This window comes from Salvelinus sp. IW2-2015, linkage group LG15 (genome assembly GCF_002910315.2).
Source record: "Salvelinus sp. IW2-2015 linkage group LG15, ASM291031v2, whole genome shotgun sequence".
Lineage (NCBI taxonomy): Eukaryota > Metazoa > Chordata > Actinopteri > Salmoniformes > Salmonidae > Salvelinus > Salvelinus sp. IW2-2015.
This window is the reverse complement of record NC_036855.1, coordinates 37200089-37221554: the sequence shown is the minus strand read 5'-3', so window position 1 is coordinate 37221554 and position 21466 is coordinate 37200089. Positions and strand designations below refer to the sequence as shown.

Below are 21466 nucleotides of genomic sequence, written 5' to 3'. Positions count from 1 at the left end.
ATCCTATAGGTGGACTTGTATCATACCAACACCGTGATCCTATAGGTGGACTTGTATCATACCAACACCGTGATCATATAGGTGGACTTGTATCGTACCAACACCGTGATCCTATAGGTGGACTTGTATCATACCAACACCGTGATCATATAGGTGGACTTGTATCATACCAACACCGTGATCATATAGGTGGACTTGTAACTTATAGGTGTAGACTTACACCACAGTCTTATAGATGTACATAAAATGACATACTGTATTATAACTCTAATCTAATAGGATCTCTGTGTAGGTGTCGTTTTTACCTTATATGTGTGCACTAGGTACCAGTAGTGGAGTAAAGTATGATTAAACACGATTCTAAATGGATCTATGACAATCCAAATGTATATAGTGTCAGATATTTAAATAAAGTTTGCATCCCAAATGCCACCCTATTCTCTTTAAAGGGCACAAATGATGGTCATGTGACTTGTTATAATAGGGCTCTTGTCAAAAGAAGTGCACTATATAGGAAATAGGGTGCCATTTGGGGTGTACACGGAGACATTCATGACTGAGAATAATCCCCAGTTCCAATATGTCAACACTTTCATTGTGCAGTTCAGAAGCCAGATACACCACCTGGTAGGGATCTTTGAAAAAGCCTCATTGAAGGAAGGGGGGAAAGTTTCTGAGGTTACACAATATTAAATACCTCTCATAATGAAGATAAGACATATTACACATTCCTACCCCATGTACACCTGTGGCTGTGTTTGTCTCAATCTGGGCTATCGTCTGTCAGGCGAAGGCATTCTTGACATAGGAATGTATTTCCCCAAATCTATCAGCTAGAACAAATGTTTATTATTTTTGGTTTATTAACCACATTTGTGAGACCTTTATTGATTCAAGTTGAACTACGTATTGGCTGTAGCACCCAGACAAATCTATATATTTTTGTTAAGAGATGATGCGTCACCAAATTTTTCAATTGCAGCATAATTTAGCGCTCTCATGGGCTGCTGTTGAGTATTACTTGTCTGTGTGAGCATATGGAGAGTGTACAACAATGGYAAGGTGCCGAATAYAAMCTTACCATGAAATGCTAACTTAAGGGCTTGTTGTGTTGTGACAAATAAAGTTTGATTTGATTTTGTTATTATGGCAMCGTATTCCTATACTGCATTACTTTTGACCAGTGCACATAGGGCTCTGGTTAAAAGTAGTGCATTAGATAGGGAATCTGGTGCACTATATAAGGAATAAGGTGCCAGTTGTGACAGTTTTCTCTATGGTTGTCCAGGTCTTGTATAACACAGCAGCTGTCCACTCTAGACTGGACCAGTTGGACAAAGCCCGGGACATCCTGATCTCAGCCTCCCAGGAGAAAGGAAGAGGGGGGAGAGGAGGGAACATGGAGGTGGCTTTAGACATGATCTCTGTAAGTACACTATCAGAAACATTCACTTAAGACATCGAAATCTCCCCACATAGGACCAGAGGTTGTTTCTCACTGATCAAGTCACATGGCCAGGAAAGAGTCCTGGCTATATCCCCACATAATCTTTTGACATTGGCATGATGGTGTGTGGTGTGTGGTGTCCTGTCCTACATGGCTACATTTCTCCTTGTGCTGAGTTACTCTCTCTCTTTGTGTGTGCGCGTGCGTGTGTGTCCATCCCCAGAGGGGAGAGGTGCTGCCTGTCCTCCTGGTGCCAGAGGGGCAGGTGTTCCGCCCCAGGAAACAGGACGTAGAACAGCTGGGAGAGAGAGACTTCCTGGGCAAACCAAAGGTACAGTAAATCCACACCACCCTCTGTCTCTCTCTCTCTGTGTGTGTGTGTGTGTGTGTGTGTGTGTGTGTGTGTGTGTGTGTGTGTGTGTGTGTGTGTGTGTGTGTGTGTGTGTGTGTGTGTGTGTGTGTGTGTGTGTGTGTGTGTGTGTGTGTGTGTGTGTGTGTGTGTGTGTGTGTGTGTCAATTGAATCAGATTTAATCACAGATTGGCCTTTCCTGTGCTTTCAGGTCATTTCCTCTATGATTCCCAATGATGACTTTGGTGGATTTGAACCTCTCAGGGTTCAGGTAAGGCTGAATAATGCTGTTAGAATAGCATTGGAATTACACAGAACCTTGTGTGCGTCCCAAATGACACACTATTTCAGGGGTCGGCAACAGACGTTTTTTTTTTATCCCCTCAAATATTTGAAAAAATACATTTTTGGGTAACAAATTACTGTAAAATTACCAGTAGCTCAGCAGAATTTGACTTTATTTTAGGAAATCTGTTCCCAAGTATTCCCACAAATAAAAAAAAATAGACACACTGTATGTCTCAATGTAATCAAGGTATTAAATGATTGTTATTTTCAAATACAATCTCTTTTTGGGATTAGTTGTGGTCAATTTGCAATGTACACATTATTATGTTCTGCCCCCCACCCCCCACCCAAAGTAGTGCACTGTAAAGGGAATAGGGTACCATTTGGGACACAGCCCAAAGCCCATGCCTTCTGCCTCTCCCTCTGACTGTGACTCTGTCCTCTGGAACAGAAACCTGGATACTACGAGCCCAAGGTGGATAGAGTGGAGTAAGTTACATTATTCACGCAGACATTTAATTATGTTCCCAAAATGAATGTCATTGGAGCAGAAAAATTATCAAGGACATCATAGGAAAAGCTCAGAGCTGATATTTGAATCCAAAGAAGATGTGCATTGTTAATATGGTGGATTGAGTGACATGGTGTCCAAAAGTAAAATTGGGTGTGTTTATTTGGGGGTTTTCACTCTCTGCACTACAAGTGAGAAAAGCATTGTAGTGTGCGTGTTTACCCTTTACTTCTAATGGTGTATCTGCCTCCCCATAGGGATACTCGCTACATGCGTCTGCGTACCCCCTACATATCCGGGGGCCCTGGTCAGCTGACGGTGCCAGGGGGAGCCATGGTGTTTGTCTTCAGTGATATGGAAAGAGATGGACTGGCCACGGTCATACACGATGGACAGGTGAAAGACCCCTGTAACTAGTGGCCGCTACTCCATAGTAGAAGCTAACAATGACGCTTGAATTACAAAGCACATAAGAACAATGCAATACGTCCACATTCCATACGAGGCTCTGCTGCCCACAAGAGCTGTCTGGCAATTGATAGCCTACTAGCCTATCTATAGCTGTATACAGTATTTAACTGGTAGACTATTTATATTACACATTGGAACTTGGACTCCATGCTGTCGGGGCTATCCGTTCCATCACTCGTAGGCTTACCAGTGTTCACAGAATGGAGGTTTCTCTCATGAGCGCYGCTGGGTCTCTGGCAGTCATCAGCTTGGTTTYCTGGGAGAGRAGGAGAAGGAGGGACTATCACTAGAGGAACTGTCACTATTCTTGAGGGGAGGAAGAAGAGGAGGAACAAGGCCACTGTCATTGCCGGGCCAGGGCAGTGAGGGCTCTGTCGGGACTGGGAGGCTGCTAGTGCTAGCTGCTGCATAACTAGGCCTACTAGCTTCCACCTGCGATGGTGTTTCGTAATTCGAGGACGAGGTGGTAGCTTTGCTGAAGCTTATCTTCAGTAATTTGGCACAAGACTCATTTTTTTACAGCGTTTTTGTGCACCACTTGGTCTATCTTGCCTTTTTGTTTATCCATCTTGAACAACGCACTCACTCGCCACCYGAGTCCGACCTGATTCACTTAACTTTTTTGATATTTGATAGCCAATCAGGTGAGAAGGCCGAGGCGGGCCGAGAAATAGGCTAATCAGACGCATGACAACTATATTGTCTGTCTGCCTCACCTACTACCATCTAGACGGGACAACACAAACACTTGGCTTGTTACGTGTGGAAATGGAAAAGGAGGGTTACTGTCAAAATGATTTATGAAAACATTTACAAATAAATTAGACAACAGTGACTGCGGGGGTTTCCACTACGCTAGTGCACCTACTCCTTGTATTGTGGCCTGTCTTCTTTCTGTGTGATTGTGTATCTATGCCTTTCAACATTTGATTTCCACTCATCTTTCATTTGGAATGTCTTTCCTCCTTCAGAAAGGACTTGTCCCCACGACACTGCTAGACCCCGTGGATGTCAAGAAGTCCAAAGGCAGGAGAAATTATAAAGTAAGACTTTTTGTTTCTGTTATTTTACAAAGACAATGTCTGTTGTGGAGGTGAACTGAACGTGCCACTACGTTTAGGAGCGGCTTCATTTACAAGAGCTTTTTCTTCACTGTATCCCCCCCCCCCGGGGACTTAGTGGGGAAAAAGTGATGTGTCGGGGGAAAAGTTGCTGTATCACAATGTACTAAAGTTGCACCTGCTTAACACTTCGAGATGTAGAGGACAGACAGGCTTGTTGAATTCCCTTGGATTTTAACGATGAGGGAGAGAGGTGTCATAAAAGGGATAGCAATTATTAGCCTCTCTGGATAGTTCACTGCTGTAATGGAAAGCACAGAGAGAGATCTGTTACCTTGACTACCCTGTTCTGATGTGTCCTCCACAGAGTATTCCCAGTGGGATCCCCCTCCCACCGGGCCTCAGGCCGCCCACTCGCCCACAGAACCAGCCCAGCCCCATTGCATCTCCTCAGGGTAGGCTCAACTCATTTAACCCCTCTGGCAGAGGACAGGACAAGGGGATGGAGCCAGGCCAGGCCAGCATCCATCTAAACTAAAGCACCTTTTGTTGTTAATTTAATTATAACAGTCGTCATTCTGGCATGCCCATGTACAGTACTACCGGTATAAATTTGATAATTTTGAAAACCTCTTCACTGAGTGTTTTAATGTTGTACTGTAATTCATCTGCAGAGAGCCCAATTAGACAGGCACCACCACCATCCTATGCCTCTGCCACCCACTCACCAAACAGCTCCACCCCGCTACGCAAGTACACATCCACAGTAGACAGCCCCACTGAACTGGTGAGTAAAGGGCCTGACTTAATCAGTGTTTGTATCTTGAGTTTGTAACTGTTAATCACCAGCAAAATAATAAATTTAAAGATAAAATGAAGATTATGATCATGCAATTTATTCCTCTAAAGGTAGCAGGTGCAAATATTTAGTCGATCTGTCCTCAAGTTGCACTGTAGGATATGTACGTATCTCACAGGGAAACTAGAATGTGTACCAACGTGATTCAAAGAAGGGTCAAAGTTTCAAAGTTGATTTGCACAGGAAACAAAAGGTGTAAAACAGTACAGGGAAATTCTTACCTTGAAAGCTATTTCCCAACAAAGCAGTGATGATAATACTAATATAGATAATTACAGAAATATATATTTTCAAACGCACAACAACTACRATGTGAGTTAAAGAAGCATGAGAATGCAAGTATATACRGGTCAGTGCCAGCACCTTATTCAATGTGCAGGTGTACAGGAGTAATCACTTGACACMCACAAACTATGTTATACTATACTTCCTTCCAGCTGGGTTTACATATACAACTCCATTCTGATGGAGTTGTGGATAAATAGAAAATMATTTTACGACTCATAAAGCGTTGTAGTGGTGTAATGAGGTAGAATGCTGATGATGTGCCCTGATTAAGTCCATAGAATGCCTAGGGGAGAGAGATGTCATATAAAAAAATATGTTATTTTGTGCCTCAGCATGTCAGTGACCTGAATTTCTTTCAGAAGAAGAAATTACCTCTTAAAATCTCCCTGATGCCTGTGCCAAAATGTAATGGACTTCTCGTGTGAAGGCTGCTATACTTTCCCATAAGATGCCTGACTGGCTGACTAGGGGAAAGAGAGGTTTTAGTGAGAGTGTTCTAGACTAGACTAGACTTCTCTCCATTTCTGTCCAGGCAAAAACTGCCAATCCAGTTATACAGTCAGGAGATAAAAAAATTCTGAAAGCTTCCTTATGATCATTCACTCATGTTTGTTTCCTATACAATCATGTAGAAAGTGCTTTTTGTAGAATTTGTTTGAGTTTTTTTTTGTGCAGATACTTCCCATGCCATACAATTTACATGTTTTCTCACAGGATCCCACTTCACCCCAGGGAGCAGAGGCTGGGTCTGTGGTGGTAAAGGTGCATTACAGATACACCGTGGCTCTGAGTGTCCCTTTAGGCACACCGTACGATGAACTACAGGAGAGAATTGCTCACAAATTGGGGCAGCCAGCCTCACACTTGCGCCTCAGGTAACTGCAGACCTGCCAACCCATTTCTGTCACCTTGAATTTTAACAAGTGCTGCTACCGCACTAAAAATATAACCACTCACCCTCATGTGTGCCCACTTTATCCCCCCCCTCTCTCTTCCTCTCCCTCTCTGCCACTCTCTCCCCCTCTCTTCCTTTCTCCCATTCCCTCTGCCCTCCTTCCTCCTCCTCTACTCCTCTTCCTCTCCTTCTCTCCTCTCCCCCCAGACACAGGCAGCATGGCTCCCAGGTGCTGAAGCCTCTGGATGGGGAGGAGGGGCTCAGGGCCCTGCTGGAGGTGGCAGAGGCAGGCAGAACCACACTGTGGTGCCAGGTGAGATCCACAGGGCTCAGGAAAAAAGTTTTGCAGTRTATAGGGAATAGGGTGCCATTTTGGACAAAGACCTATAGTGTATGCCTCTGGAATAATCAATAGTACAATATACTGTATGTAGCACAGGGCCATTTTGAATTTAAATTCATCAATGGACTGTGTGGCTAATTTCTGAGTAAAAAATAACCCGTATGTTCCTCTGCTCTCGTTGTGTCAGACTGAGGACCGCCTGGACAACCGTACCATTCTCTACCAGATGGTGGCACTGTATGACTATGCAGCAGACGGCCCAGAGGACTTGGAGTTCAGTGAGGGAGACTCTATTGACATTCTCAGTGAAGGTAATGGAGCATGAGAAATTATGAAGTCTTGTGCTTTTTAAGTACACAGTAAGTATGTAACCTCCTGTTCTGACAAATGCCTCTAACCCCACCCCCCCCCCCCCCCCTCTGTCTACCAGTCAACGAGGAGTGGCTGGAGGGACACTGTGCTGGTTACATTGGCATCTTCCCCAGCTGTTTTGCCTACCGGGAAGAAGAGACCCCCACAACCAGGGGTGCAACTTTCACTGGGGACGGGGGGGGTCATGTCCCCCCCACATTCTGAAATTGCATTTTTACCCCCCCCCCCGTGTTTTTTCAGTGCAATGTGAGTTTTTATTAGTCAGTATGGCAATGTAACTTTATTGATTTGTCAGTTTCCCTAATTCCCTACTTTTCACACTGACACAGTAATAAACAGCTCTAACATTCCAGGCTTCACTGTCATGGTGCACAGTGRGACCGATTTCTTAATCTGCAGCTTTTCATACCGCACTCCACCTGCACCCCGCCCACTACGCTGGCTTTCTGTCTGACTCCCACCTGCTTCTGCAAGAACTTGTCCCAAACCCAACTGCAGTCCCTCAATGTTATTTTAGGCATATGTGACACAGCTCACTTGCCAGCCATGGTCCCAGAAATGTTGTGCCCTATAGGCAATATCAAATGCGCAAAAATAACTTAAGAAATAGTTTAAATTACCAAAGATTCGGCACATGGCCATAATATTACTGTATTATTGGGCAGCCAGTATGCTAAATGTAGTTTGAAGAGAGCAGAGTAGGAGAGACTTGCACTTTCTCTTGAGCTATTTGTAAAGCCTACCTTTTAGGAGTGCGAAGATTTTCAGAAGGAGAAATATGGGTGATCTATTTCTAGGCAATGTAGTAAAGTATTTAGGAAGTACATTYCCTTGGAAAGATAACTGCCCCGTGCTTCTCCGCCCATGCATAGGCTATAGTCTACTCTATTTAATTGAGACCGCACTCGCACCTGATCTCGCAGGTATGGCTACTGAACTTGAAGCAGCAAGAATGACGACAGCGACACTTCCTACGTTTTGCATAGGCCTATAGGATACAGTCTACCTTTTACAAGGCAGAGACAAATAAATGGATMATCAATACTTATTGAAAATGAAAAGGTTCAACGCTCGCTTAACATAGTAGTCTAACCTATGCGCGTGTTGTGTGCCTTTTCTTTTTTTCCTCAATGATGATTCARAAGAAATATTGCACTTTGACTCACGTTGGTTGAGGGGGGGGAATCTTATTCCTCTGCTGGAGGTTTAAAACACAAAATGGGACATGTTTGTATATGTTATGGTCTTGTGTAGCCTGGCTGAATTCTGGCAAAGAGTATGTTCTCTTATCTCAGCATGTCTACAGATTCTCCCTTCTCCCTGTTTCTGTTTGCTTGGCAATGTTGATACTGGAGACCTTGTCTGAAGAAACTGTGTAACCAAGCATTTATAGCAGCTAAGAAAAGGTTGGTTATCCTCCAACAATGTCACAATGGATGGCAGAAATGTCARGTTTATGTATCACTAAATTTGATTTATTACAAGATTATGGGTATACTGGGCAACTTTCATAAGGTCTTATATGGAATACAGTACAGGTAAAGGAGTCTGTATTGAAAACATGCCCATGTCAGGGGAGATACCTATTTAGGCAATCCCTAACTGCTGGGCTGCTCAGTCCTGACCCTGGGGGTCTGCTGTCCTGTTGCTTTTCACTCTGGCCTTGGCCTAACACACCCAAAACCAATAAATAAATGTCGCACTAAGATCCTAAAGCTGAGTGGGGTGTGTTGAGTTGGGGCACTGCAGGGTGGTGGACCCCTAGGGACAGGACGGGGCGACCCAGCTATAATGTTTKCAAGTAAAAAGAGCTCTACAGTACATTTAGGCCTATGAGATTAATTATATGGAGGATTTGCAGTTTCTGTGTGTTAATGTATATTTGAGGTGTATGTGGGGKTTTTTCCCCCTTGGGAAGAGACCCCATAGGTCCTGGTCAAAAGTAATGCACTATTTAGTGAATAGGGTGCCATTTGAGACACAGRCTATATGCGSAGGATTAGAAGGATCTCAACCAACATGAGATTAGGTGCAACCCAAAAAATCTAAAGGGCGTGTGTAAGAAATAGGCGYAGCTCTTGCACACAATCAAAAACGTGATGCTGTATTTATCTATTTCGAGTTGGGACCATGACGGCTGTCATTGACCTTCATCAGAGTCAGTCCTGAGACTATATGTCATCTCTTCACGTGTTTCTGTGGTTATCTGATGGAGGATTACATATTGTGTTTGCTGGCTGCCTGTCAAAGCCACTGACATTTTCCATGARCTCAGRGGGAATAGAGAGAGTGGGTTTGTTRCCTTAGCATTTGGTCAAACAGGTACTTATGGAATGTTGTTTAGACCTTTAAAAGTGGTTCACCTTTTCCACTTACTGTCAACCACTGTGACTGAATATGTATCACTGATATACTGTCATATCGTTGTTTCTCCCTCTATGATTATGTAAATATGTTAAACTAAAATGATCTAGTTGTAAGAATGGCGTTAAAGAAAAAAACCTTGTAGCCCTATGGCTCTTTTTTGTAAAAAAGTATTATTGAAATAATGAATTTGCAATAATACCATTCCCTAATTCTATTAGGCCTACTTTACCTTAGTGCCCACATTGAACAAAAAGTAATATTCTTTTAATAGGGTTGTGGACTGGCAGAAAGATAAAAGCTGGAGTCTGTGTGAATTAAATGTATAAGGACAGAGGACCTTGTCTGCATCCCAGAACCCACCTGTTTTGAGCCCCACCTGTTTAGCAAAGAATATATATACAGTACCAGTCGAARGTTTGGACACACCTACTCATTCAAGGGTTTTTTCTTTATTTTTACTATTTTTTACATTGTAGAATAATACTGATTACATAAAAACGATRAAATAAAACATATGGAATCATGTAGTAACCAAAAAAGTGTTTAACAAACCTAAATATATTTTAGATTCTTCAAAAGAGCCACCCTTTGCCTTGATRACAGCTTTGCACACTCTGGCWTTCTCTCAACCAGCTTCATGAGGTAGTCAACTGGAATGCATTTCAATTAACAGGTGTGCCTTATTCAAAGTTAATTTGTGGAATTTATTTCCTTATTTAATGCGTTTGAGCCAATCAGTTGTGTTGTGACAAGGTAGGGGTGGTATACAGAAGATAGCCCTATTTGGTAAAAGACCAAGTCCATATTATGGCAAGAACAGCTCAAATAAGCAAAGAGAAATTACAGTCCATCATTACGTTAAGACATGAAGGTCAGTCAATGCGGAAAATTTCAAGAACTTTGAAAGTGCAGTCGCAAAAACCATCAAGCGCTATGATGAAATTGGCTCTCATGAGGACTGCCACAGGAAAGGAAGACCCAGAGTTACCTCTGCTGCAGAGGATAGGTTCATTAGAGTTAACTGCACCTCAGATTGCAGCCAAAATAAATGCTTCACAGAGTTCAAGTAAGAGACACATCTCAACATCAACTGTTCAGAGAAGACTGTGTGAATCAGGCCTTCATGGTCGAATTGCTGCAAAGTAACTACTACTAAAGGACACCAATAATAATAAGAGACTTGCTTGGGCCAAGAAACACAAGCAATGGACATTAGACCGGTGGAAATCTGTCCTTTGGTCTGATGAGTCCAAATTTTAGATTTTTGGTTCCAACCGCSGCGTCTTTGTGAGACGCAGAGTAGGTGAACGGATGATCTCCGCACGTGTGGTTCCCACTGTGAAGCATGGAGGAGGACACACTTACTACTACTAAGACACACTTACCAGCACGGCTACCACAGCATTCTGCAGCGATACACCATCCCATCTGGTTTGCGCTTTGTGGGACTATCAATTGTTTTTCAACAGGACAATGACCCAACAGGCCTCCAGGCTGTGTAAGGGCTATATGACCAAGAAGGAGAGTGATGGAGTGCTGCATCAATCAAATTGTATTGGTCACATACACATGATTAGCAGATGTTATTGCGGGTGTAGCGAAATGCTTGTGCTTCTAGCGCCGACAGTGCAGTAATATCTAACAAGTAATATCTRAAAAATTACACAACAGATACCCAATACACAAATATCTAAGTAGGAATGAATTAAGACTATATACATATGGACGAGCGATGTCAGAGCGGAAAGGACTAAGATACAGTAGAATAGTATAGAAAAAACWGTTTACAGTATACATATGAGTAATGCAAAATATGTAAGCATTAAGTGACTAAGATACCGTAGAATAGTATAGAACACAGTATATACATATGAGATGAGTAATGCAAGATATGTAAACATTATTTAGTAACTAAGACACCGTAGAACTTTATCGAACACAGTATATACATATGAGATGAGTAATACCAGATACATAAACATTATTAAAGTGACTAGTCTTCCATTCCTTAACGTGGCCAGTGATTCCTAGTCTATGCCTATAGGCAGCAGCCTCTAATGTGCTAGTGATGGCTGTTTAACAGTCGGATGTTCTGGCGATAGAAGCTGTTTTTCCAGTCTCTCGGTCCCAGCTTTGTTGCACCTGTACTGACCTCACCTTCTGGATGATAGCGGGGTGAACAGGCAGTGGCTCGGGTGGTAGATGTCCTTGATGATAGTTTTGGCCTTCCTGTGACATCGGGTGGTGTAGGTGTCCTGGAGTAGGGCTGGGCRATATGGCCAAAATATTTGTACAAATTGGACGGTATGACGATATTTGACGGTATTTTTAGTTTTTGAATAATAAAAGTTTTACGTTTGCTTTATGAGTAGTGAGTGATCCTAGGGTGGCAACACATACATTCTCAGTGATTTCAATGAGTCTTTCTCCATTCTGATTATTTTATACTGTTCAATTCAACTTCAACCAAAACAAATTTCAGCCCTTTTATCATTTCTGCATTTCCTGCACTCAATTGCAGTGGTTGAAAATGTACCCAATTGTCATACTTGAGCAAAAGTAAAGATACGTTAATAGAAAATGACTCAAGTAAAAGTGAAAGTCACCCAGTAAAATACTACTTGAGTAAAGTATTTGGTTTTAAATATACTTAAGTATCAAAAGTAAATGTAATTGATTAAATGTACTTAAGTATCAAAGTAAAAGTATAAATAATTTCAAATTCCTTATATTAAGCAAACCAGATGGCACCATTTTMTTTTTYTWTTTTTTATTTACGGATAACCAGGGGCACACTCCAACACTGAGACATAATTTACAAACAAAGCATTTGTGTTTAGTGAGTCCTCCAGATCAGAGGCAGTAGATGACCAGGAATGTTCTCTTGACAAGTGTGTGAATTGGACCATTTTCCTGTTCTGCTAAGCATTCAAAATGTAACTAGTACTTTTAGGTGTCAGGAAAAATGTATGGAGTAAAAAGTACTGTATTTTCCTTAGGAATGTAGTAAAAGTTGTCAAAAATAAAAAATAGTAGAGTACAGATACCAAAAAAACGACTTAAGTAATACTTGAAAGTATTTTTACTGAAGTATTTTACACCACTGCTCAATTTCCACACTGCCACGTAGGGCTTAGATGGAGTTTAACTGCACGATATGGGCAAATATTCTAGGACTTATTTTTAACCAAATGTTGCAATTGCGATTTGACTTGCAAATTAGAGCAAAACTGTTGGAATCATGGAAATAGAATGACTATTCTAATTCTATAGTTAGATTATAGTAGTGGGCACTTTGAATAGTGTTGTTTGAGATGACAACGAATTAAAATGGAAGGGAGGAGTTATTGTGACATGATAGGAACTGAAGTGTTGATAAATGTTTCCTAGGGGACCCTACAGTGTTGCCACTGTATAGACCCCTCTAGTGACACATTTTTTAAAAATTGACTAGCGACTTTTTCTGGTGTTATTGGAGACTCTGACGTGAAAGCGCGTATCGTTCTTATTCTTCTCAATGAGCAGCGGGTGCTGCCGTGGGCCCCACCCCCGTCCCAAAGCACTCACAGGTGGCCCTGTCCTCGTGCAGCAGTCCCTCCCAGCTGCAGTCAGAGCAGGAGATGTTTACCCCTCCACGTCCAGACTGCAAATTAATCGCGCATGCAGGAAGCCGCCGCTGGCTGATCCCGCCCTGGGTTACATTCAGGGTGGGATGTAAATGTAAAATGTTCTATGTCTAAAATAAATCACTGCATAAAAATAAATCACTGCATTTGACTCACACAGCCTCAGTCACTTACTCACCTTGTCCACTGTGTGTGTGCCTCTCTGTGACATAAGCTAAACATCTAGCTGGCTAGCTCATCATGTCTCAGTCTAAACTGTACACTCAAAAATACAGAAAGGAGTGGGAATCAAACTCTGAATTAAAAGGCTGGTTGAAGCCGTTTATTGGAGATGATACACTGGCATACTACCTGTATTGTAAGGCTGATTTCTACGCCTAACTTAGTGATGTAAAAAAACACATGACAACTCAAAAACATACTCAAAAGGCAAAGCCTTATAACAGTTCCACCCAAAACAAGCTTGTCATTTATGGTTTAAAAAATTGGCTCTGCAAAAAAGGCTAAGGCCACCATGGCATTAGCTATCACTGAACACTTCCATGCTGGCATGTGATCACATTGGAGAAGCATGTAGAGCTGCTTTCTCAGACTCCACTGCTGCTACCCACTTCAAATTGCACAGGACAAAGTGCACAGAAATGATTAATGGTGTTCTAGCACCATACTTTCTGAAAATGTTGTCGCAGATGTGGGTGACCAGCGTTTCAGCCTCCTCCTCGATGAGTCCACGGATGTAAGTGTTTCTAAGTACCTGGGGGTTGTGATAAGGTCTTTAGTGACACCAAGCAGACAATTGTATCAACATTTCTGGGGCTTGTTGAGTTGGAGGGAGGAGATGCCATATCTATAGCCCGTGCTGTTGTGGATTTCCTCGAGAGTGTTGTCTTAAAAAAGAGAAACTCCTGGGGATAGGGTCTGACAATGCCTCTGTTATGACGGGGATTAACAATGGGGTCCATAAAGTGCTGAAGGAGGAGTATGGCCTAAAATATCTGGTTCTTATTCGCTGTGTGTGCCACTCTCTGCAGCTTGCTCATTTGTAGTTCTAAACATATTTGGTGTTTTTACTCATTTTTGTCTCTCCCACGATGTTATTCCTCTCTCCTACCGCGCCATCACAATTACATGCACATGGACAATTATGCAAATTAGGTGATGGCATCATTTAGCAACTTCTAGCGACTTTTAGGACAGCCAATAGCTACTTTCCTTACTGAGAAGTTGGCAACACTGCCCTATAAGATTTGGCTACATTGCATGTTTTCTCTTAGCTACTTCATGTAGCTAACATATTCTTGCTTTGCATATTCCTCTTTGATTTAGAAGATACTGTTGCACAAACAACATGCTGATTTAGGTCTACACCATCACTAGTATTATCAGGCTGTATTAGCTAGCTGCGTTTGCTCTTACTCAGTACATTTATTAGCTAGCTAGCTATTAGCGGCTAACAAATAGCATCTCACAAGATTTAGGGCAACTTGCTAAGAAAAGACAAACTAGCTGTTTGCTGATGTAAGAAACACAAACTAATAGTGCCATTATAGAACGCTAGTGGATTTATATTAAGAAGCAAAGTGAAAAAAGCATTGTTGTCATCAACATTGTTGCATGTGCTGCATTGACCATGCAGACTGAACACAAGCGTCTCGTGGTTGAGGAACATCAAATTCCCTCCTTGAGTGACAGGGGGCGTGGCTAGGTCTGTGTGGAAAGTGGCATGGAGAGAAAGAGCAGAGAGATGACTCAAGTCGTGAAGTAAACTATAAAAATTKAAATTACACATGGCATTTAACAAACCAAAATACCGGTATAGAAGGTAAAGTAAAAAACCAAACCGGTCCCTGCATCAATACCGGTATATCATAAAATACGGTATACCGCTCAGCCCTATCCTGGAGGGCCGGTAGTTTGTCCCCGGTAATGCATTGGGCACCACCCCCTGGAGAGCCTTGCGGTTGCGGGCGGTGCAGTGTACCAGGCGATGAAACAGCCTGACAGAATGCTTTCAATTGTCCATCTGTAAACATTTGTGAGGGTTTTAGGTGACAAGCCACATTTCTTTAGCCTCCTACGGTTGATGAGGCTCTGTTGCTCCTTCTTCACCACACTGTCTGTGTGAGTGGTCCATTTCAGTTTGTCAGTGATGTGTACGCCAAGGTACTTGAAGCTTTYCACCTTCTCCACTGCAGTCCCGTTGATGTAGATAGGGGGGTGCACCCTCWGCTGTTTCCTGAAGTCCACGATCATCTCCTTTGTTTTGTTGACGTTGAATGAGAGGTTGTTTTCCAGGCACCACACTCCCAGAGCCCTCACCTCCTCCCTGTAGGCTGTCTTGTCATCGTTGCTAATCAAGCCTACTACTGTTGTGTCGTCTGCAGACTTGATGATTGAGTTGGGACGAGTGCTTGGCCATGCAGTCATGGGTGAACAGGAAGTACAGGAGGGGGCTGAGCACGCACCCTTGTGGGGTCCCAGTGTTGACGATCAGTGGAGTGGAGATGATGTTTCCTACCTTCACCACCTGGGGGCGGCCCATCAGGAAGTCCAGGACCCAGTTGCGGGGTTCAGACCCAGGGTCTCAAGCTTGATGATGAGCTTGGAGGGTACTATGGTGTTGAATGCTGAGCTATAGTCAATAAACAGCATTCTTACATAGGTATTCCTCTTGTCCAGATGGGATAGGGCAGTGTGCAGAGTGATGGCAATTGCATCGTCTGTGGATCTATTGGGGCGGTAAGCAAATTGAAGTGGGTCTAGGGTGGCAGGTAAGGTAGAGGTGATATGATCCTTGATTAGTTTCTCAAAGCACTTCATGATGACAGAGGTGAGTGCTACRGGGCGATAGTCTTTAAGTTCAGTTAACTTTGTCTTCTTGGGTACAGGAACAATGGTGGCCATCTTGAAGCATGTGGGGACAGCAGACTGGGATAGGGAGAGATTGAGTATGCCCGTAAACACGCCAGCCAGCTGGTCTGTGCATGCTCTGAGGACGCCGCTAGGGATGCCGTCTGGACCGACAGCCTTGCGACGGTTAACACATTCAAATGTTTTACTTACGTCTGCCACAKAGAAGGCGAGCCCACAGTCCTTGGTAGYGGGCCACGTCAGTCTGCTGTGTCATCCTCAAAGCGTGCGAAGAATGTGTTTAGCCTGTCCGGAAGCAAGACGTCGGTCTCGGCGACCTGGCTGGTTTTCCTTTTGTAGTCCGTGATTGTCTGTAGTCCCTGTCACATACATATTGTGTCTGAGCCGTTGAATTGCGACTCCACTTTATCTCTATACTGACGTTTAGCTTGTTTGATTGCCTTGCAGAGTGAATAACTACACTGTTTATATTCTGCCATATTACCAGTTGCCTTGCCATTGGTAAATGCAGTGTGCAGTGCTTTCAATGCTACCATCTATCCACGGTTTCTGGTTAGAATAGGTTTTAATAGTCACAGTGGGTACTACATCTCCTATACACTTTCTTATGAACTCAGTTACCGTATCCGTGTATGTGTCTAGATTATTTTCGCACACTACCCAGAACATATCCCAGTCCACGTGATCAAAACMATCCTGAAGCGTGGATTCTGATTGGTCAGACCAGCGTTGAATAGTACCAAGCATGAGCACTTCCTGTTTGTGTTTCTGCCTATAGGACAGGAGGAGCAAGATGGCGTCGTGGTCATATTTGCCAAAAGGAGGGCAGGGGAGGGCCTTGTAAGCATCCCGAAAGTTTGAATAGCAATGGTCGAGAGTCTTAGTAGCACGAGTAGGACAGTCAATATGTTGGTAGGATTTCGGCAGCCTAGTCCTCAGAWTYGCTTTGTTAAAATCCCCAGCTACAATAACTGCAGCCTCAGGATATGTGGTTTCCGGTTTGTATAAAGTCCAGTTAAGTTCTTTGAGGGCCGTCGAGGTTTCGGCTTGAAGGTGGGATGTAAACAGACGTGGTGATGACGGAGGAGAATTCTCTTGGGAGATAATATGATCGGCATTTAATTGTGAGGTATTCTAGGTCGGGTGAACAAAATGACTTGAGGTCCTGTATGTTCCTAGAATTACACCATGAGTCGTTAATCATGAAACATTTTAGTAAAAATAAAGAAAATCCCTTGAATGAGTAGGTGTGTCCAAACTTTTGACTGGTACTGTATAGGTCGTAAGTAAATGCCTTGGATGACGAGTTGATGCAATTCCAAGTCTGGAAACCCTCAGACTTAGAAAGAAATTWAACTTTCCTTTWGAATTTTATTTGCCCATAAAAAGATGGTTATGACCAAGTATACCTTTTTAAATAATGTCTTTGTGGGGTCATTTCTATTACCGAGAATAAATATATAAACTTTGGGAGCCATGCCATTCTGAAGAGTTTTAATTCTACCTGTAAGTTTTATGGGAAGATTGTTTGATTTAATTAGATCTGCTTTCATATTGTTAAGTAATGGGATAAGTTATCTTTATATATATWTTTTTTGTGTGTGTGGTCCACTTAAAGGATTGCTGTAGATCATGAGTTATTATTTTTCCTATTGCCATTATTTGTTTATTTTTTTCACTTAAATTTTATATCCTGAGATTTGAGAGTATTCYGATTTTTTTTTTAAGGGGGGCATTGAGGTTTAAATATTGGTTAGGTGTATTAGGAGATCATCTGCAAATAAGTTTAATTTATATTAATGTTTACCAATACTGTTACGTTTGGGTCCTGYCTAATTCTTTCTTGAATCAAGCGGTTCAAGTGCCAGTGAAAACAGGAGAGAGGATATCCCTKTCTTGTGCCCTTTTCTAAAGCAATTTCATCAGATCATGCATTATTTGTGTATATTTTTGCTTTATGATATTTTTATAATATTTATATAATATTTTCATTAAATGTATTATTTTAGCTGGAAAGTTGAAAGCCTCCAAAGCGTTGAATAGAAAAGGCTATTAATCATCGGCATCATCAGCCATTATTGATAAATCTTGTTTTTTAGCGTATTGTATTAAMCTAAAAACATGTTATTGTATTTGTTTGTGACTATTTCTATTGGTTATGAGCTTTGTTATTATGTTATTGTCACTATTTAATCAATAAGGGGACTTTCCCAACTACAAAAGACTACTCCTTTTTTCTCAAAGTAAGAAAAGCTATTCAAGAATTAAATACATTACCCCCCCAAAAAATTCATGACATAGTGATATCGGATTATTCTCCGGTATCATACTTAATTACACAAATTACAGATTATCATACGCCTTAAAAGCATCCCAAATGATACTGGGGTCGGCTTTTCTCTGTCCCCTATGTCTACATTTGTAATGGTAAATGTTTTTATTTTTTCATTTACGTATTTCATACATTTTGGATCTTGAAGATGTGCTCTGTTCATTCTCCATATTCTGTCGCCATGTGTATTTTCTATTGTTGTAATTATGCATGATACCAGAGAATGATCCGATATCACTATGTCATGGATTTTTTTACCCAGTAAATTGTGGAGTGCATTTTTGGAAATAAAAATGAAGTCAATTCTTGAATAGCTTTTCTTACTTTGAGAAAAAAAGGAGTCATCTTTGTAGTTGGGAATAGTAATCTCGAGGTGTCCTGTAAATTATTTGTAGAGATTACATTTTTCAGCCTCTTTGGAGGCTCCTTAAATGTGCCTTTTTTATTGCTACTTCTGTCAATCTTATTGAATGTATGATTTTGGTTGCCTGCTAAAATAATATTAACAAATGGTATATGAATTACCATACCTGGTTTTGCCAATTTAACGCAGCCRGGCCTGCCAGAAACGCACCCGGGCCTGCCAGTAGCGCAGCGCAGACCGGGACAGAGGCTATATGCTGGGTGTGCGCTCATGATCTGTGGAGGGGGAGGGAGGAATGTACACTGTAAAAAATATTGTGCCCCTTTTACTTAATTTGTTTTAGGTAACTATTGGCATCAGCTGTTTAAGTAAATCCAACAAGGAGRATCTTTTAAGTATAATTTACTTCGCTTTTAGTGTATTACAAACTCAAATATATGAAGTGCAAACAACTAACTGGATCTCAAAAATTCCTTTCATTCAACTTAATTTTATCAGGTTCAGAACAGTTTTTTTGTTTTGACCTGCTTAAATCCTTAAGTCCCAGAACTAATGTTATACGTTTGATATACTTAATGTAATCAGTTACAGAACTAATATTGTACGTTTAATTTGCTGAATTTACTCAATATTGTAATTGATATTCTATGGTTTATTTACAAATGTTTTTTGCTCAGTTACTTGTGGTACTCAGGTTAGTAAAATGTATTTAAATTGGGTTCCTACTACTCAAATATATACTCACAAYTATATTTAAAAAGCTGATGCAAATAGTTACCTCAATATACTTGGGATAATTYACTAAAAATGATTATTTCTATACAAGGGAMTATGCAAAAAGAAACAACAGTGTTCAACTTCAAACTTCCACACCTTTATTTTGAATAAAATAAATGTTATCATTTTATAATTTCTTCAAACTTCAATCTCAAATTGCCCCTTAAACCCTACTCCTTAGGCATTCGTATTTTGTMATCTGTAAGCATTCTGGGTATAACTACACCTTGCCTCCTTAGGTAAAGTTACATCAAGATAGCTTGCACCTGACGACAAATCATTTTAGATCTTCACAACTGCATAAAGTTAAGGTGATAGTTTGGGATTAGCACTTTGACCTCACATCGTGTACAGTTTGGCAAGAATTTTTGGGTGGTCTGTGTGCCYCTTAACAACAAAGCAATATTTTAACAGAAACGTAAATGAACTATTTGTCTTAATAGACTTTACACAAAGCACAATATGAACTTTAGCTCAAATACAACCTCATTCAAACTGTTTTAGATTAATCAAAACATGGGTTTTCAAAACATACATTGCACATTTGTTACAAAATATATGCCAAATGATCCCTTAAACCTGACTCACTAGTGAAGCCCATGCACTAGTGAAGCCCATATGGGCATATTGTTTTGACAGGTATAAGCATTCTGGATAATACTCCACCTTGCCTCCATAGGTAAAGTTACATCCAGATATCTTGCACCYGACAAATAATCTCAGATATCCACTAGTGCATATGGAGTAAGTTTTAAAACAAATCTGTTTTTTAAACAGGAATGGACAATCAAATCAAGTTTATTTTATATAGCCCTTCGTACATCAGCTAATATCTCGAAGTGCTGTACAGAAACCCAGCGTAAAACCCCAAACAGCAAGCAATGCAGGTGTAGAAGCACAATGTCTTTTATGACTTCACCTGACAAAGAGCATCATATAAACTGTAGCTCCTATACCACCTAGCAACTAGCTCTTCAGTTTACTGAGTAGTGTTTAGACCACAGTTTGCGAGTGGCCCTTTGAGAGTTCTCATAGATATATTTAGATATCTCTGAAAACAAGTAACTTCATCTTTAGAGCTTGGACCCGTGGGGAGGTTCTGAGATCCTCAACTTCCAAGAATACTTTTTGGAACACCTCAAATGTATATTTCAGTTCTTTGGGGTACCTTAAGTTAAGCCTTAGATGAGGCCCATAAGCAAYGTACATGACTGTGTAACACTGGGAATACCAGCCAGGACCTCTGCTCCTTCGATGCAGATCCCATGCTCTATATTCTGGTGCAGATCCTTCACAGTGAACACATTCATCACATGCTGAACGAGGTCCTCTCGGATCATGGTGTCGTCAGCATCCTGAGTGAAAAGATGAAGAAATAACAGACTAGGCTACTAGATTAACTGTGCAACTTGACTGACTTGCCTAGTTAAATAAAAGGTCAAATAAAAAAAATAAAAACGAGGGAAAGAAAGGAAGATAACTCATTTTGAGATAAATAAGGATCCAAAAATAAAACCCTTTACCTTGTATTCTGTGATAAGGTCTTCAACCCTCTCGCCGAGGGGTCGCCGAGGGGTCATCAATCTGAAATTAGTAGTTAGATAATGACAATTTTTTACTCATCTCTAAATGGTAAAGTTTTGCTTAATCCTAATACATGTTGTAATATTCTCTCCATAATCCTGAGGACAATGTACCAGACAGAGGACAGTTTGGCAGTCTTAAACAAAGAAAAGGAAATGCAGAAAAAAAAAACATATTCATATCCTCCAGCACCACCCGAACATAAACATATGTGAAAATGGCACATTTCTATGTTTTGTACTAAAAAAGATAAGAGGGAGATAAGTGTTTCCATTGATATCATCAACCAATTAGTAGACAATAAATAGACAATTGGTTAAAATCACACCGATGATGTCATTGGGGTGGTGCTGGAGGTGATGAATATGAAGTTGAGAAATGTTGACATTTTTCTTTAAAGTGTGTGTAAAGAGACAATAAACAGACAACAATGTATTCGATTTTTCAAAAGTTGTCTGTCATCATTTCTGCAACAAACATCGTTTGTCAATTAAACAAATGTGTTTAATTGGCAAATCTTCTCTGCAACTGTGCACGTGTGTGAGTTTGAGTGAGAGCGGCAGGTAGAATGAGCAAGTGAGAGAGGGGAGAGACTTTACATGACTCGCCAAGGGAGGTGTCTGTTGAATCTGGACACAAGGGTTTTGCACCTGAAAAAAA

At 41.3% G+C, this 21466-nt stretch overlaps 1 protein-coding gene across 1 annotated transcript in view; it reads left to right on the top strand.

Annotated features, from left to right (window-relative positions):
* Nucleotides 1–7235, top strand: part of LOC111975174 (neutrophil cytosol factor 2) — a 10086-nt gene extending 2851 nt beyond the window's left edge. The window contains exons 4-15 of the mRNA XM_070447358.1: nucleotides 1246–1426; nucleotides 1671–1778; nucleotides 2009–2068; nucleotides 2537–2574; nucleotides 2854–2992; nucleotides 4039–4110; nucleotides 4496–4583; nucleotides 4803–4915; nucleotides 5990–6150; nucleotides 6378–6483; nucleotides 6701–6824; nucleotides 6944–7235. Coding sequence (XP_070303459.1) covers nucleotides 1246–1426; nucleotides 1671–1778; nucleotides 2009–2068; nucleotides 2537–2574; nucleotides 2854–2992; nucleotides 4039–4110; nucleotides 4496–4583; nucleotides 4803–4915; nucleotides 5990–6150; nucleotides 6378–6483; nucleotides 6701–6824; nucleotides 6944–7089 — 1336 coding nt within the window. The 3' untranslated portion in view covers nucleotides 7090–7235. The remainder of the gene's footprint in view (nucleotides 1–1245; nucleotides 1427–1670; nucleotides 1779–2008; nucleotides 2069–2536; nucleotides 2575–2853; nucleotides 2993–4038; nucleotides 4111–4495; nucleotides 4584–4802; nucleotides 4916–5989; nucleotides 6151–6377; nucleotides 6484–6700; nucleotides 6825–6943) is intronic.
* The last annotated feature ends 14231 nt before the right edge of the window (nucleotides 7236–21466 follow it).